Source organism: Cebus imitator, unplaced genomic scaffold, assembly GCF_001604975.1.
Source record: "Cebus imitator isolate Cc_AM_T3 unplaced genomic scaffold, Cebus_imitator-1.0 Scaffold234, whole genome shotgun sequence".
NCBI lineage: Eukaryota > Metazoa > Chordata > Mammalia > Primates > Cebidae > Cebus > Cebus imitator.
In genome coordinates, this window is record NW_016107549.1 from 598,625 (window position 1) to 614,839 (window position 16,215).

Below are 16,215 nucleotides of genomic sequence, written 5' to 3' on the forward strand. Positions count from 1 at the left end.
AAAAAAAAAAAAAAAGACAAAGTAAAAATCCATGAAAACAAGGCCAAAGGATGCTAAGTAAACAAGCAAACCCTTGGAGCCCATAGTCCAGCCACACATCCTCAATCCTGAGCACATAACAGCTAATTTCCTCATCTGCTTAGGAGGCCTCGATGTCCTACGTGTCCCTTCTGTGCCTGGGGACCTAGAGGAGGGTGGAGAACAACTCTTCTGGCAGAGTTGAGGGGGCATCCCCAGGGTGACTCTCCATGGCTAGTGCCCACTTGGGGGCAGAGTCCTGTGGTCCTGACTGCACCCTGGGGGCCACCCACTCCCTGGCCAGGTGGGTGCAGGGTTGCAGCCGAGACTCAAAGGCCCGTGTCCTGAGGGCTGGTACAAGACCCTCCTGTCCTCTCTGCCAAAGGAGCATGGGCTCTCAAGTTCTCCCTGTCCTCGGCCCCTCGCCAGGCACTCGCCTCCTCCCCCACCACCATGGCTTGTCCCTCACAGGCACATGGGGGACCCTGGCCTGGCAGAAAGGTGGTGACAACTCAGTGGGACCCCAGGGTGGGCCGGCAGGTGGGACAAAGGGCCTCATGGTTTTCCCCGGCCCCCAGATGCCTCTCGGAGCCTCCCTGACTTCACAGAGCTCGACCTCCAGGGCAAAGTGCTGCCCGAGGGTGTCGGACCTGGGGACATCAAAGCCTTCCAGGTCCTGTACCGGGAACACTGTGAGGTAGGGCAGCCAGGTGGGCAGGCGAGTGGGCGGGGATGAGAGGGCCACACTGCCGCCAGCCTCCCTGAGCCTCCGCCTCTGCCGCAGGCCATCGTCGATGTCATGGTGAACCTGCAGTTCACCCTGGTGGAGACGCTGTGGAAGACCTTCTGGAGGTACAACCTCAGCCAGCCCAGCGAGGCGCCGCCACTGGCCGTGTGAGTATTGCCCAGCGACACGGGAAGGGCTGGGGGGAGGAGGGCGTGACCCCCAGATGATTTTGATACCCAGGGTTGGGGCGCCTGATTGTCCCCTGCAGTTTCTGGGGTGCACATGCCCCTGACTGTGTAGAATGTGTGTGTGTAACCACCCATCACTCAGGGCCAGGGGTGGCGTGCCTGAGCAAGCCCACACGTGGGGCACGGCACCACCCCTACCTGGAGTGGCGGGTTCTGGAATCTGTTTGACCCCTGGATCCCATCCCACCCCTTGGGCCTGTGCCAGCCGGACCCTGGGGATCCTTGGGAGGCAGGGGTGCTTACCTGACCCTGGGCAGGGGATGGGGGTACCTGTGCACTTCTGACACTGGGGGCAGGGTCACAGACTGCCCCAGTGACCCTGGCTTGGGGACAGGGTGTACTTGTGCTGTTATAGCACTTGGGACAGGACCATAGAGTGCCCCAGTGACCCAGGGTTGGGGTTAGGGGGTACCTGTGCCTTCTGACGCTGGGAGTAGAAATACAGAGTGCCCCAGTGACCCTGGGTTGGGAACAAGGGGGTACCTGTTCCCTTCTGACAATGGAGTCAGGACCATAGAGTGCCCCAGTGAACCGGGGTGGGGTGGGTACCCACAGGCATGACGAGGCCGAGAAGCGGCTGCCCAAAGCCATCCTGGTGCTCCTCTCCAAGTTTGAGCCCGTGCTCCAGTGGACCAAGCACTGTGACAACGTGCTGTACCAGGGCCTGGTGGAAATTCTCATCCCCGACGTGCTGCGGCCCATCCCCAGTGAGTGCTCGGCCTCCTTGGCATCCCCTGGCACCCACATGCCCACCCTGCCCTGACCGCCCCCTCATTGCCTCCGCCCACAGGTGCCTTGACCCAAGCAATCCGGAACTTTGCCAAGAGCCTGGAGAGCTGGCTCACCCACGCCATGGTCAACATCCCCGAGGAGATGCTGCGGGTGAAGGTGAGGGTGTGGAGGGTCCCTTCCTCCTAGCTCTGGGGCTTAGGCCTCGTCTCCTCTGCTCCCAAAGGCAGGAAGATTTGTTCCCACACCTGTTTTGGGGATGCTGCCCGTCAGGAAAGGGGAAGTCTCCTCTGCCTTGGGGAGTGCCCTGGGTGTCGTCTTTATAAACCAGTGTTCTCCAGCACCCACTTCTGAAATGCAAACCTTTTGTGGTGGTATTGTACTCAACACGGCATCTTTAAAAAATAAAAACCAACTGCAAATGTACAGTAGTTCCCTATTCAGACAAGCCTTGCTAGAAAGTGCCCCAGGTGTGCAGAAAGAGAAACTTCAGAAAGCCAACAGCATCTGTAAGGAAACGTAATACTTGTCGTTTTCATCAATACTGCGCATTCGCTGACTACGTAGATGTTAGGAGTTTGGTGGGATGTGCTTGGGCAACAAAACGAAACAAAAAGCCGCCACTGGACACAGGGCGGAGACGGGCCTGCGGAGACAGCAGACGCCAGAACCCGGAGAAGAACCGGCAAGACTCACGCATTCATGTATTCACCCAGCCTCCTTCTCATACACAGCAATGAACCAGGTGGACAAAACCCCGGTCCTCTCCCAAGCTGAGATTCCAGGGTATGAAAGAAAACGAGGCAGAGCGCAGTGGCTCACGCCGTAATCCCAGCACTTTGGGAGGCCGAGGCAGGCAGATTACTTGAGGTCAGATCAATCGAGACCAACCTGGCCAACATGGTGAAACCCCTTCTCTACTTAAAATATAAAAATTAGCCGGGCGTAGTGGTGTGTGTGCCTGTGGTCCCAGTTCCTTGGGAGGCTGAGGCACAAGAATCGCTTGAACCCGGGAAGCAGAGGTTGCAGTGAGTCAAGATTATGTCATTGCACTCCAGCCTGGGTGACAGAGGGAGATTTCTGAGACTCAGTCTCAAAAAAAAAAAGAAAATCGTTTACCAAAGCAGTGTTTACCCTTTCTACCGCAGTGCCCTCCATATTTCCTATTGTGTACTTTTCCTTAAAAAAACAAAAAAAAAATCAGGCGCAGTGTCTCATGCCTGTAATCCCAGCATTTTGGGAGGCGAGGCGGGTGGATCATGAGGTCAGGAGTTCGAGACCAGCCTGGTCAACATGGTGAAACCCCATCTCTACTAAAAATACAAAAATCATGCAAATATGTAGGGCATAATTTTAAAAAATATAAAAATCAGCCGGGTATGGTGGCGGGCACCTGTAATCCCAGCTACTCGGGAGACTGAGTCAGAAGTCACTTGAGGTTGCAGTGAGCTGAGATCGTGCCACTGCACTCCAGCCTGGGCAACAGAGCGTGACTCTGTCTTAAAAAAAAAAAAAAAAAATTGGCTCTTTCCGGCCGGTGGCTCAGTCCCAACAGTTTGGGAGGCAGAGGCAGGAGGATGACTTGAAGCCAGAAGTTTGAGACGAACAACATGGTGAGACCCTGTCTCAATTTTTTTTTTTTTTTAATTTAAAAAAATTTAAAATACTATGCCCTGGTCAGAACACAATAAATTAAATTGGGGAGAGGGGCGGCGCTTGTGAGTGTACACCCAAAGTTTGAAGGTTCCAACCCTTCTGTCTCCCAACAGAAGTAGTGAGGCACATCCCTCCTTTTTTAGCAAAAAGGAAACAGGCTTGGAGAGGTTGCAGCGAGGTGGGGCTAGGGCTGGCGAGCTGGGGTTCCTCGGAAGGAGCAAGCCCCCCATCCCTGCACGCAGGTGGCCGCGGCCGGCGCCTTCGCGCAGACACTGCGGCGCTACACGTCTCTCAACCACCTGGCGCAGGCAGCGCGCGCTGTGCTGCAGAACACCGCGCAGATCAATCAGATGCTGAGCGACCTCAACCGCGTGGACTTCGCCAACGTGCAGGTGAGCGCGGGGCAGGGCGGGGCGGGTGAGCAAGGAGCAGCCCGGCGGGGCGTTCCAGGCCGAGGTGATGGCGGCTGAGCCCCGGGCACCTGCCCGTCCGCCCGCTGTGCCCCAGGAACAGGCCTCCTGGGTGTGCCGCTGCGAGGACCGCGTGGTGCAGCGGCTGGAGCAGGACTTCAAGGTGACGCTGCAGCAGCAGAACTCGCTGGAGCAGTGGGCGGCCTGGCTGGACGGTGTGGTGAGCCAGGTGCTCAAGCCCTACCAGGGCAGCGCCGGCTTCCCCAAGGCCGCCAAACTCTTCCTCCTCAAGTGGTCCTTCTACAGGTGCGCTTGCGGTGGGATCGGGCCTGGGCGGCACCAGGGAAGTCCCCACGTCCCTGGGGGGCTCAGGTACTCTTCTGCAAAGACCCGAGCCTGCAGGCGGGCTGGCTGGGGCCCTGGACTCTCTACCATGTTCACCCTAGGGAAGTCTGTGCGGGATCCAGGCTGAGTCGCTGAGCTGGTGCGAGGCCGGGCGCATCTTGGTGGGGAGGGGGCAAGGGGTTGAGCGGGACGGGGCCTGACTGTCTTCTCTCCGTTGCCCTCCCCAGCTCCATGGTGATACGGGACCTGACCCTGCGCAGCGCGGCCAGCTTCGGCTCCTTCCACCTCATCCGGCTGCTTTACGACGAGTACATGTACTACCTGATCGAGCACCGTGTAGCCCAGGCCAAGGGCGAAACCCCCATCGCCGTCATGGGCGAGGTGCGCACGGCAGGGAACTGCGGCCGTGCGAGCGGAGTGCCAGGCAGCAGGACCCTCATCCTTATTCTTCTCTCTTCCCTCTAGTTCGCCAATCTGGCCACCTCCCTGAATCCCCTGGACCCCGACAAAGGTAGGTGAAGCGTGTTCCCACCCAGGGAGCAGGGTCGTGGGGCTGGCAGACAACCGAGGGGCTAGGGTGGAGGAGGAAGCCGCGGGGCCCCGGGGGTCGTTGCCACCACCCCCTGAGCCGGACTTGGTCCCTGTGCCCCAGACGAGGAGGAGGAAGAGGAGGAGGAGAGCGAGGATGAGCTGCCGCAGGACATCTCGCTGGCAGCCGGTAGCGAGTCTCCCGCGCTGGGCCCAGAGGCCCTGGAGCCTCCGGCTAAGCTGGCGCGGACTGACGCGCGTGGCCTCTTCGTGCAGGCGCTGCCATCCAGCTAAGCCCTTGGCCTCCCCATCCTACCTGCCCCCGTCACCCCTCCACACCAGGGTCCCTCACAGCTTCTGTGGCTTCGTGGTCACCGCTCCAGCCTCTGCCAGGGCAGGGAGGGGGCCTCCGAGACAGGGAAGGTCGGGGGAGGGCCCCCCTCCCCCATGGGGCCGGCACAATCAGCGGGCTGGGCGGAGCCGCAGCTGCAAACTCTTGACACAAAAGACGTGCCTTAAGGAACCCGCCGCGTGCCCAGGTGTCCCGCAGGGCATCCACCTCGGCCCCTTGCCCCCCTACCCCACCGCAGGCCGCAGCACCTTCCCCCCAGCCCCGTCCTCCCGTCACCCCAGGGGGCAGGCAGGCAGGCCCCCTCTAGTGCGAAACTGTTAACTTATTCAGCTCGCTGGCTTTGCACAGCCTGTCCTGGGCCCAGTCCTGAGCCTCGGGCCGGCGCAGGTGGGCGTCACCTGGGGACACCCCCACTGTCAGCAGCAACCCCGGTACCCCCTACCCCCCGCAACCCCACTGCTTCCCCTTCTTGGTATTAAGTGCAATTAAAGCCGTGGGTGTCGCATCTTCTCCAGCGCTGGGCCCTCCTTTGCCCCCAAGCCCGAGAAGGGGGCATTGCTCGGGCTGGCTGGAAGGGGGGTGGCAGGGGGCATGGCCTGCAGCTTCCAAAGAGCCACGGGGCCGGGGAATGCCCGCACACCACAGCCCCTGCGCCCCGCTATCCGCCGCTGGTTTGTAATGGAACCTTCTCTGTGCTATGTTCCCGGAGACCGTGCTCCTCCATGCCGTGCACCCCCTGCCCCCATGACTATTGTGCGATTTGTGAGCGCCGCCCAAGCGGAGTTGGTAACTTGTTGGGTTTTTTTCCAACCATCATGGCCTTATCTGTTCCAGTTTTCTCAGTGTTTTCAACCTGTGAGATAAATGTTTATGGCAAGAAAAAGGAAAAAAAAGGCAATCTGACCTGTTGTATAAAAATCACTATTTTGTGTGCTCCGCGTGCTACAGCTTTTGGGGCGGCCCTGCCCAGTCCCCGCGCCCACGGGCTCCCCCTCCCGGCGGTGAGTGTCCACGTGTGTGGTAGTCTAGTGTGCCGAGCTGTTTTCTACCTTTTTGTAGTCTTTCTTAAAACAATAAATTCCGCTGTGGTATTTGTCTACTGCTGACTTGCTGGGCTCTGGGGGGGCCTTGGGGCGGGGGCTCCAGGCTGCAGTTAGTTATGGGGCCTCAATGAGGTTCAGAAGTTAAAACATTTATTACATTAAGAACGGAATGGGAATGGCCAGGAGGTTGCTGGCCTGGGTGGGGAGGCTGGAGGCCGAAGGGCAGGGGGGAACGGGGTCCATTCGGCCTCCCCGAGGGCAATGTCCACAGCTGTAGCCGAGCAAAGGGGCGAATGCATGAGGGGCCAGGCCCATGCCCAGCTTGGGGCGAAGGCGGGGCATTCGGGCTGGTGGGGCAGTGGGCACCCTCTCTCGGCCCCTTCCCAACTTAAATAGGCATAAATAAAGTGTCCAGACCCTCGGGCCACCAGGGGCTGCTCTGCCCAGCCCTGTTCCGCAGCCTAACACTAGTGCCGGTCATCAGTCGGTGGGCCAGCCGGCCGGGAAGAGGCCACCCCGGGGAGGTAGTTGGAGTCAGTGTCCGGGGCGGCCCGGCCCTCACAGCACGATCCACGTGTATCGCTCGCTGTCTGCCAGAACCTTCAGGGAGCACCCTGCAGGGACAGGTGAGGAAAAGGCATGGAGGCCCTTCCTGTCCAGCCCTGAGGCTGCACCCTCACCTGACTGGCTTCTGGGCCAGAAGGTAGGGACCCTGCTGAGTTGTCCTCCACCTCTAGCCTGCAGCATGAAGCAGTGACCGGCTCCCGGGCCCTACATCTTCAGGGCCCCTGAGCTGGGCCTGGCCTGGGCCGCCCTCTCCTCGCCCCGATTCCAGCCTTCCCACCCATTTCATCAGTGCTCAGGAATCAGTGCCTGGTTGAGGGCAAGTGTCCTCGGGGGCCCTGACCATGGTGGGGTCGTCGAACCCCACCTTTGTGCAGCGCCTCGTTGGTCATCCTGTTGACGTAGCGGCCGCTGCTCTCGGGCACTAGCCACTTCATGACCATGTCCACGCAGCTCTTGCGGTAGGAGCTCCAGACGCTGCCACTGCGGGGCCAGGGGGTGAGTGGCTCTCATGGCTTGGCCGCCCCGACCCTGCCCCCCAGCCCTGCCTCACCTGGTCTGCCCTTTGACTTCGGTGAGGTCGCCCACACTGACTGTCTCGAAGATGCCTGTGTTGAGATCCCATGCTACCTTGAGGCTGGTGTGATAGGTCTTTGGTCTGCATTGGAGAGGGACAGAGGACAAGCGCTGGTACGGCCTGGCTCCTGAACCAGGCCCCATGCCACCTTGAGGGGTTTTTGTCTTTGGAGCAGCTATAGAGGGGGCCAGCCAGGTTGCGGCACAGCGAGGGCCTTCTCCTGTCCCCACGCCCCCACCCTGAAGTGTCTGCAAGTGGCACCCCTGATGGACAAGGAGGGCAGGGTCCCCATGCTCACCGGAGCTGGCCCTCCTCAGTGGGGGACGGGAAGGCCAGGAGCAGCAGGCCAATGTTGATAAGGACCTGGTTGGTTTCTGGGCAGACCTGGGGCGGCGGGGGGGGGGTGGACGACACCAGCTCCTGAGCATGACCCAGAGTAAGGGAGGCCCTAGACCCACCTTGCCCGCCCTGGGCCCACCTCTAGAATGACTATGTCGTAGTCACTGAAAGAACAGAACTGGTGGCCCCAGGTGGCGTCATGGCGGATGACCTCATTGATGACATATTCGAAGTCCAGTGTGAGCTGCTCCACCGTCAGGTACTGGCCCTGTGGGCGAGGGGGCGGGCACAGAGGATAGTGCCAACCGTCCCCCAGCAGTTCCCAGGGGCTGCCCTCGGCCTGCCCACCGCCTGCACCCACCTGGGCAGCAGTCCGCTCCCGCATGGGCCGCAGGTTTCGGCCATGAAGATCGGTCACCACGAAGGGCAGGGAGATCTTGTCATCCTCGAACTCTGGGGAGGCAGGAAGTGGGGGTGGGGTGGAGGGAGGCCAGGGCCCCCTAGGTTGGCCTTCCCATTCCAGGCCCTGCCGCAGACCTGCTCCCTGCTCACCATCCTCCGGCTCCGTCCCCTCTCCGGACTCCAGCACATAGTACAGCTTGGTGTAATTGACGTAGCCAGGCTCAGGGGCAGGCGCCTCCGAGGCAGAGGGGCTGTCCCGGGGTGCCGCCTCCCCACCCAGGGCTGGGGCTTCAGAGTGCGCACGGCAGTGGCTGCCAGACGGTCCTGGACACGGGGCAGGCCGGGCTTCCTCAGGGGCCCCACCCTTGGCCTCTTTGGCCCGGCGAAAGATGTCAGCCACAAACTCCTTGGCTTTGGCGATGGCAGGTGAGGTCTCAGGAGACCCAGAACGGGCTGGGGCTGCGTCAGGGCAGAAGATAGGGAGGGCAGGGGGCACCTCTGGGCTCTGGGGCTCAGGGGGGCTGGCAGGCGCTGGGGGGCAGGTGCTGTGGTCATACAGGATTTGGCAGAAACTCCTGTCACCTGGAAGAAGAGATGGGGGTGGAGAAGTGTCAGTAAACCTGTTCAAGTCTGGGGCACTCCCAGCCTCGCTCAGTGTCCCCAGAGGTTTTCAGAAACCCACCTTGAGGAGACGATTCTAGGAGACTTGGCTACGCTGAGATCAGTTTGAAACACCCAGAAGGGGAAAGACTTTTCCACGCATGCACACCACGCACACATGCATGCAGACGTTCGTTCAAACCCCCCCTTTTATTTTTTTTGAGACAGAGTTTCATTATTGTTGCCCAGGCTGGAGCGCAGTATCGTGATCTCGTCTCACTGCAACCTCCACCTCCCGGGTTCAAGTGCTTCTCCTGCCTCAGCCTCCCAAGTAACTGGGACTACAGGCGTGTGCTACCACGCCCGGCTATTTGTATTTTTAGTAGAGACAGCGTTTCACCACGTTGGTCAGGCTGGTCTCGAACTCCTGACTTTGTGATCCACCCGCCTCAGCCTCCCAAAGTGTTGGGATTACAGGGCATGAGTCACCACGCCAGGCATCAAGCCCCTTTTTCTTTTTTTTCCTGAGACAGAGTTTCGCTCTTTTTGCCCAGGCTGGAGTGTGTTGGCACAATCTTGGCTCACCGCACCCTCCGCCTCCCAGGTTCAAGAGATTCTCCTGCCTCAGCCTCCCGAGTAGCTGGGATTACAGACATGCACCACCACACCGGCTAATTTTGTATTTTTAGTAGAGTCGGGTTTCTCCATGTTGGTCAGGCTGCTCTTGAACTCCCTGACCTCAGGTGATCCACCCACCTCAGCCTCCCAAAGTGCTGGGATTACAGGCATGAGCCACCGTGCCTGGCCTAAAACATCTTCTGACACATGCTCCGTGGATGCACACACAGAGACCTTCATTGGTGCTTCACAGATACCCCCAACGCCCCCCACCTTCTAACTCCCCAATCCCACGGAGGGTTCTTCAGGTGGCCCCCAGCTCTCCCTCAGCAGCCCTAGACATACGGATCCAATGGGAGAGACCTGGGCACAGGGCAGCTGGGTCTGTCAGTCACAATTCTGTTACCAAGTGGCCCCCAGGACCCCCTCCCTCCCATTGCTGCCAGCCGATAGCATAATCCAGCCTCTTAACATCTGCACTGTCAAGGGCCTATCTTGTGGTTTTGACTGGCATCTTTCCGACATCAAAGATGTAAAGCAAGTGCCTGCCCATGAACCATGCCCCGAGATATCACGAGTGTTTCTCTTTTTCAGAGAAAGGAGCGCTTCCCCGTCCAGCACGGCCGCCGCTAGCCACCTGTGGCCACTTCAAGTTAGCTATAATGAAATCCATCACAGGCTGGGCGCGGTGGCGCACACCTGTAATCCCATGGCTTTGGGAGATTGAGGTGAGTGGATCCCTTGAGGTCAGGAGTTTGAGACCAGCCAGACCAACATGGTGAAACCCTGTCTCTACTAAAAATACAAAAATTAGCCAGGTGTGATGGCAGGCGCCTATAATCCCAGCTATTAGGGAGGCTGAGGCAGGAGAATCTCTTGAGCCTGGGAGGTGGAGGCTGCAGTGAGCGGAGATCGTGCCTCTATACTCCAGCCTGGGCGACAGAGCGAGACTCCATCTCAAAAAAAAAAAACAAAGTAACAAAAGCTCGGTTCCTCGGTCACATGAGCCACAATCCAAGTGGCTCCTGGAGGCAGCCATGGTGGACAACGCAGATATGGGACATCTCGGCCACGGGAAAGATCCCTCGGGCAGGGCTGTGGAGGGCGTGGCCATTTTTGGACCCCTGCATTCCTGCCCCCAGGCTGTGTGACCTAGGGGAGCAGGGTCTACCTCTCTGTGCCTGGGACCCGTCTGTGTGGTGGGGTAGGGAAAGGCTGGCCTCACACACTGCCGGACTGCCATAAGCCCCCAGGGCCTACCTGCCGAGTGGACAGAGACAGCACAGGCCACCAGGGAGTAGCTGGTGTTGAGCAGCACCACCTGGTCCTTCTTGAGCTGGAAGGCGGGCTGGAAGGTGGGAAAGGGGTAGACCACCTGGTACTTGGTGTGCAGCATGAAGCCGTGCCGCAGGCACTGTGCATTTGGATCTCCTACAACAACACACGCCACAGCAGCTCACACTCGGCCCAGAGAAGGGAGGCAGCGGGGATGGGGGCAGGCCGCCCTCACCCCCTTGGTCCCCTCACCTGGGTGGGCCCGGCTGGCATCCTGGCAAGCAGCACAGCGGCCCGGCGGTGGCACAGCCACGGTGCTGACGTAGATGTCACGGTGATTCTCATCGCTCATCATCATCATGTTCATGAGCATCCCATTAGCCGAGCGGGTGCTGGGGGCCGGCATACCCTCAGCAGCCTGGTAGGCGCCTGGGGGCCCCCGCTGCACACCCCCAGCCCCACCCAGCCATGGGTCCCCTAGGATTGGAGTCTCACTTGAAGCCGAAGACGATGACCTTAGAGGCATCGCTGGGCCACTCGCATACGGTCAGGTACAGGTCGCTGTAGATCTCCTCGTCCTGGAAGAGCCGGACCTGGCGGACCTGCGAGGCACGTTCAGGATCAGTGCCAGGCCAGGGTGGGATGCAGCCGATGGGAACGCTGTCTCAGTGGAGACTGCCCCAGGCACTGGTCCCAAGCCCAGCCCACCCTAAGGCCCATTCAGCTGAGTTCACGCATATGCTGAGGTTACAGCACCCAGCTCCTGGGAGGGGGGGGGTTCCAGGAGTCACGGGTGAAAGCTAAAGCCAGGTGGCTTGGTCCTAATAAAGCTAACTGACCTGAGCGGATATCTTCTATAGTTTTATAGGCTATGTGGAACCAAATTGAATTGCCCTATTTTTGAACCATAAAAATGGTAATTCCTTTTTTTTTTTTTTTTTTTTTGAGACAGTCTCACTCCGTAGCCTAGGCTGGAGTGCACTAGTGTGACCTTGGCTCACTGCAACCTCTGCCTCCCAGGTTCTAAGTGATTCTCCTGCCACAGCCTCCAGAGTAGTTGGGATTACAGGTGCACGCCATCATGCCCGGCTAATTTTATATTTTAAGTAGGGACAGGGTTTCACCATGTCCACCGGGCTGGTCTCAAACTCCTGACCTCAGGTGATCCACCCACCTCAGTCTCCCAAAGTGGTGGGACTACAGGTGTAAGCCACCATGCCTGGCCCTGGAATTTCATATGGTTGGATCTAACACACAGAATCTTGATAATGACCCCATGAGTACACGATGATCATTTTACACCCAAGGAATTCCTTTACACCAAGGAATCAGGACCCATGTCCTGCTGGGCCATGCTATCTGAAGGGCCAGCCTGGTGCTGAAGCCTCCCACGGGGGAGGGCCTGGCCCTACCAGCTTGAGCTTGCTGTGGACGTTGAACTCCCACCAGTACAGATGGTAGATGTAGAAGGAGAAGTCATCATCCCCACTGCTGCTGGTGTAGGAGAGGACGTAGCGGCCACATTTGGAGAAGCCCAGGAAGATGTGTCTGTGGGGGTGGAGAGGACACAGCAGCCAGGTCAGGGCAAACCCACCACCCTCGCCCAACTGCCCCCCGGCCCGGCCCCAGCCTCACCCTGCGTAAAGGAAGTCCTCATCCACGATGTTTTTGAGGGACACACAGACCCGGGGAGGCAGCTTCCGGAAGAGGCGAGGGGAGAGCTGTCCACTGATCTGGGGAAGGGGTGGTCAGGGCACTTCAGGCCCCATCTGCAGCCCCCAGCCCCCTCACCCAAGGGAGATAGGCAGAGCAGTTCTCACCGGATCCAGCCCGGCCCAGCCCACCATAATGGTCAAAAGGAGGCCAAGCTCTGGAAGGTGGGAACAACCAAGGCAGATGGGGAAACTGAAGCCAGGTGGACCTCACTTGAGCCTCCATCTCCACCAGAGACCCATGCCACACTTCAAGTTCCACACCACTTCAGCCTCAGGTCCCTCCTGCCTGAGCCCAGCATCACCGCCTAAAGAAGGCTCTCCAGTCACCCTGTCCCATGCTGGGCCACCTGCTTCCCTCCCTGAAGGCTGTCCCTAAGCTGTGGATATTCATCCTCCTTTAATAGGATGACCTGCACCCATCTGTCCCCAACCCACCAGCCTTCAAACAAGGGGGCTCCTGCTCCCCAGGGCAGCTCTGGTCTCTGCTGGAGGCCAGTTGAGGCAGATAGAAGGGTGAGCCTAACCAGTGACCCAACTCCCCCTTCCCAATTAAGGGGGAGACACCTTCCATTGCCACCTTCCAATGGAATCCCTCAACCCCAAAACCTCACCATGGAAGGATATGGGGGGACTGACAGGCACAAGCCAGGCACAGGGATATCAGAGCAGCCTCAGTCTTGCTATGCAGGCTAACTGGGGAAACACAGCTCTGCCTTCAAGAGATTCCAATCTGATGGGATGAGTCCTGTCTGGGAAGTTCCCTGATGGGAGACAGCCCTGCTCTCAAGGAGGTCTCAGAGGTCTGCCTGATGGAGGAAACAGCCAGGCCAGCCAGGCCCAGGCCGAGAGAGGAGGCACAATCCCTGCCCAAGGAGCTTCCAAGCTAAGGGCGGAACCACAGCCAAGCCCAATGGAGCTCCCAGGCTAAAGGCGGAGACTGTCCCAGCCCAGGGAGCGCCCAGTCAAAAGGGGGAGACACAGCTTTGCCCTTAGGAAGCTATCAGCCTCGCGAAGAAGGCGCAGTCCCTGTCCACAGAGACACGGCTTTGCCCCAGTTACTCCCCACCTGCAGGAGATTCACATTTCTGCCCTTCAGAGCTCCCAAATTGATGGGGGAGAGAGACATCGTCTCCCAGCTCTGGGAGTTTCCAGTCTGATGGAGGAGACAGAGCCTGCTTCGGTAACTCCCACTCTGCGGGGGAAGACTCAGCCCTATCCAGGGAGCTCCCACTTTCAATGGGGGAGGCCCACCCAGGTACAGGAACTCCCAGCTCCTGTGTGGTCGGAGCTCCGGCAGGGAGAGGAACACCAGGCGGAGGAAGCCCAAAGCCAGCGGCAGGGGCTCTGCAAAGGGGGTGGGAAGGTTCCATTGCCTAGGGGCCATGAGAGCAGGGCTTTGAAAAATGGATCTGAACCTGGATCGCTTCCCTCCTGATTCTCCCTGCGGCCTCTGGGGTCGCCTCCCTCCGAACCCCCTCCCCAGAGCCCCGCCCCCAACTCCCTCCATCCAAGCCCCTTTGCCGGTCACCCGACACAACCTCCAGCATCCAGACCCCCGCCTGAGCCCCTTCCATCCAAGTCTTCTCCCCCGAGCCCCGCCCAGGCCCCTCATCCGAGCCCCCTCCCCTGGGGCCCCGCCCCCAACCCCTCACCCGCGAACGCCCTCCTCCCTCCGCCTCCCTAGTCCCTACTCCCCACCCTCCGGCGCACTCCCCACCCTCCGGCGCGCTCCCTCCAGGCCTCACCTTGACCCGCTCCAGCTGCTTGAGGACGTGCTCCCGCCGCCGCCCTGCTGCCCGCTTCCCCCCGGCTCCCCCGGGGCCGCCGCCGCCGCTCCCAGCCCCGCTGTTCCGCTCCGATTTCGAGCTGGGCGCCATTTTCACCCCCTCCCTCCACTTCCGGAGCAACCGGCCCCTTCGCCCCACCCCTGCCGCCTCGTCATTGGTCCTTCCTGGGGACAGCGGCCCGCCGGTTGGGTGAAAGCCCGCACTCGCGCTATGCCTGTCCATCAAAGCCGCCTCGACTCTTGATTGGTAGCGACAGTAACAGCCCCCGCGGCCCTTTGCCGTATTCCCGCCCTGCCTTAAGGACGCACCACTCAGAGGTCCCGTTTGTTCGTCTAGCCCAGAAAACTTTGATTTGATAGGTGGGTATCTCCGTCTGTCTCAACGGCGTCACGCCCCCTGTGGCTAGCGGGTTTCCATGGAGACCACCGGCGGTCCAGGCACTTGGGCTGGGCGATGGGATCCTGTGGTCCACCAGGGCTCGAATCCTCAGCCAGGGTCTGCCCACTCCCGGTCCGGGTGGGCAGAGGCCTGACGACCATGCCTAGGCCGAGGAAAGAGATTTAAAAGGAAAAAACGATGGGATTCGATGAAAGCTTGTTTCCGATGGGCGGACTGGTGGGAGCATGGAGGTGGTAATGATAGCGTCAATCATGCATCGCTTTACGTGTGACAGACACGGTTCTGAGCTTAAATAGTTCGATGTGGCAGGGCGCTGTTGTGCCCATTATGCAGATGATGGCGAAAAAAACAATTGTTGAATGCTGGCTCCGTGCATCATATTCGTATGCATTAACTCGTTTATTTTCTTTTTTTAGACAGATCTCCCTTTGTCACCCAGGCTGGAGTGCAGTGGCGCAATCATGGCTCACTGCAGCCTCCACCCTGGGCTCAGGTGATCCTCTCACCTCTGCTTCCCAAAGTGTTGGGATGACGGGTGTGAACCCCCACCCGTGGTCAGCTCATTTAATCCTCTGAACAATCTAGAAGATAGGTGCTTTTATTATCTCCATTAAATTTTTTTTTTTTTTTTTTTAGAGACGGGTCTCACTATGTTGCCCAGGCTGCTTGCAAACTCCCGACCTCAAGCGATCCCCCCATCAGGGGACACTGTTGAAATTCAAATGAAGTCTGTGTCACTCAGTAAATAGCACTGTTCCAAAGTTAGTTAATCTCTTAGATATGACAAACGTACCATAGTTATACAAAATGTTAACACTACGGGAAGTTAGGCCGAGACGGGAGGATGGCTTGAGCCCAGGAAATCGGGACCAGCCTGGGTAACATAGGGAGACCCCCTTCTCTACAAAATGTTTTTTTTTTTTAATTAGCAGGGTGTGGTGGTGTGAACCTGTGGTCCCAGCTGCATAGCAGACTGAGGTGGGAGGATCATGCAAGCCTGGGGGTTCGAGGCTACAGTGAGCAGAGATTGAGCCACAGTGTTCTGGCCTGGGCGACAGCGTGAGATCCTGTCTCAAAACAAAACCCAAAACCAGAAAAAATTAGAGGAAATTAGGTGAAGGGAATAAAAGAACTCTCTGTACCTTCTTTGGAGATCTTCTGAAAATGTGGAATTGTTTTAGACTGGGCACAGTGGCTCACACCTGTAATCCCAGCACTTCGGGAGGCTGAGACAGGAAGATTGCTTGAGGGGAGGAATTTGACCAGCCTTGGCAACTACCGAGACCTGTCTCTACAAAACAAAAAAGTTTTTTTTCATTAGTCAGGTGTGGTAGCACGTCTGTATTCCTATGTACTCGGGAGGCTGAGGCAGGAGGATCCCTTGAGCCCAGGAGTTTGGAGTTTGAAGTTACAGTTAACTGTGATTGCACCACTGTATTTCAACCTGGACGACAGACCAAGATCCTGTCTCTAATAACAATAATAATAAAATTAAAAATAAAAATAAGGTTGTTTCAAAATAAGGTTTATTGTTTGTAGAGTGGCTGGAGCTTGGATGAGTGGTCTGAGGGTGTCCACACACAGGTACATGAGACCCCTCACACTGCATGGCGGACTGGGAGGTACAGAGGCGTGACATTCAGAAGAGTCCTAAATTCTAAATTAGGACCTGTGTTCCAGGACCTAATCGTGCTGTACATAAGAAGCAGTATGGGCCGGGCACAGTGGCTCAAGCGTGTAATCCCAGCACTTTGGGAGGCTGAGGCAGGTGGATCATGAGGTCAAGAGATCGAGACCATCCTGGTCAACATGGTGAAACCCCGTCTCTACTAAAAATACAAAACATTAGCTGGGCATGGTGGTGCATGCCTGTAATCCCAGCT

At 58.4% G+C, this 16,215-nt stretch overlaps 3 protein-coding genes across 8 annotated transcripts in view; 2 read left to right on the forward strand and 1 right to left on the reverse strand.

Moving 5' to 3' along the window:
• The window catches only part of RFX1 (regulatory factor X1), a 52,906-nt gene extending 46,794 nt beyond the window's left edge, over positions 1-6,112 (forward strand). For 5 of the 6 annotated variants that reach the window (XM_037727538.1, XM_017497649.2, XM_037727537.1 and 2 more), the window contains 9 exons: positions 597-715; positions 803-912; positions 1,549-1,700; positions 1,784-1,881; positions 3,621-3,770; positions 3,886-4,094; positions 4,361-4,514; positions 4,599-4,644; positions 4,786-6,112. In XM_037727538.1, coding sequence (XP_037583466.1) covers positions 597-715; positions 803-912; positions 1,549-1,700; positions 1,784-1,881; positions 3,621-3,770; positions 3,886-4,094; positions 4,361-4,514; positions 4,599-4,644; positions 4,786-4,955 — 1,208 coding nt within the window. In that variant the 3' untranslated portion in view covers positions 4,956-6,112. The remainder of the gene's footprint in view (positions 1-596; positions 716-802; positions 913-1,548; positions 1,701-1,783; positions 1,882-3,620; positions 3,771-3,885; positions 4,095-4,360; positions 4,515-4,598; positions 4,645-4,785) is intronic. The other variant, XM_017497654.2, reaches the window with a different exon arrangement.
• A 72-nt stretch (positions 6,113-6,184) lies between these two features.
• DCAF15 (DDB1 and CUL4 associated factor 15) lies at positions 6,185-14,056 on the reverse strand. The gene is made up of 13 exons (XM_017497658.2): positions 13,892-14,056; positions 12,067-12,164; positions 11,844-11,979; positions 10,927-11,033; positions 10,684-10,823; positions 10,417-10,587; positions 8,089-8,520; positions 7,898-7,989; positions 7,676-7,804; positions 7,496-7,581; positions 7,174-7,278; positions 6,988-7,103; positions 6,185-6,670 (listed from the first exon to the last, which is right to left on the reverse strand). The coding sequence occupies exons 1-13, from the start codon at positions 14,021-14,023 to the stop codon at positions 6,615-6,617; spliced, it is 1,800 nt and encodes a 599-aa protein (XP_017353147.2). The 5' UTR covers positions 14,024-14,056; the 3' UTR covers positions 6,185-6,614.
• PODNL1 (podocan like 1) overlaps positions 13,147-16,215 on the forward strand; it is an 18,102-nt gene continuing 15,033 nt past the window's right edge. The window contains exon 1 of the mRNA XM_037727541.1: positions 13,147-13,401. Within this exon, the coding sequence (XP_037583469.1) occupies positions 13,303-13,401 (99 nt within the window). The 5' untranslated portion in view covers positions 13,147-13,302. The remainder of the gene's footprint in view (positions 13,402-16,215) is intronic.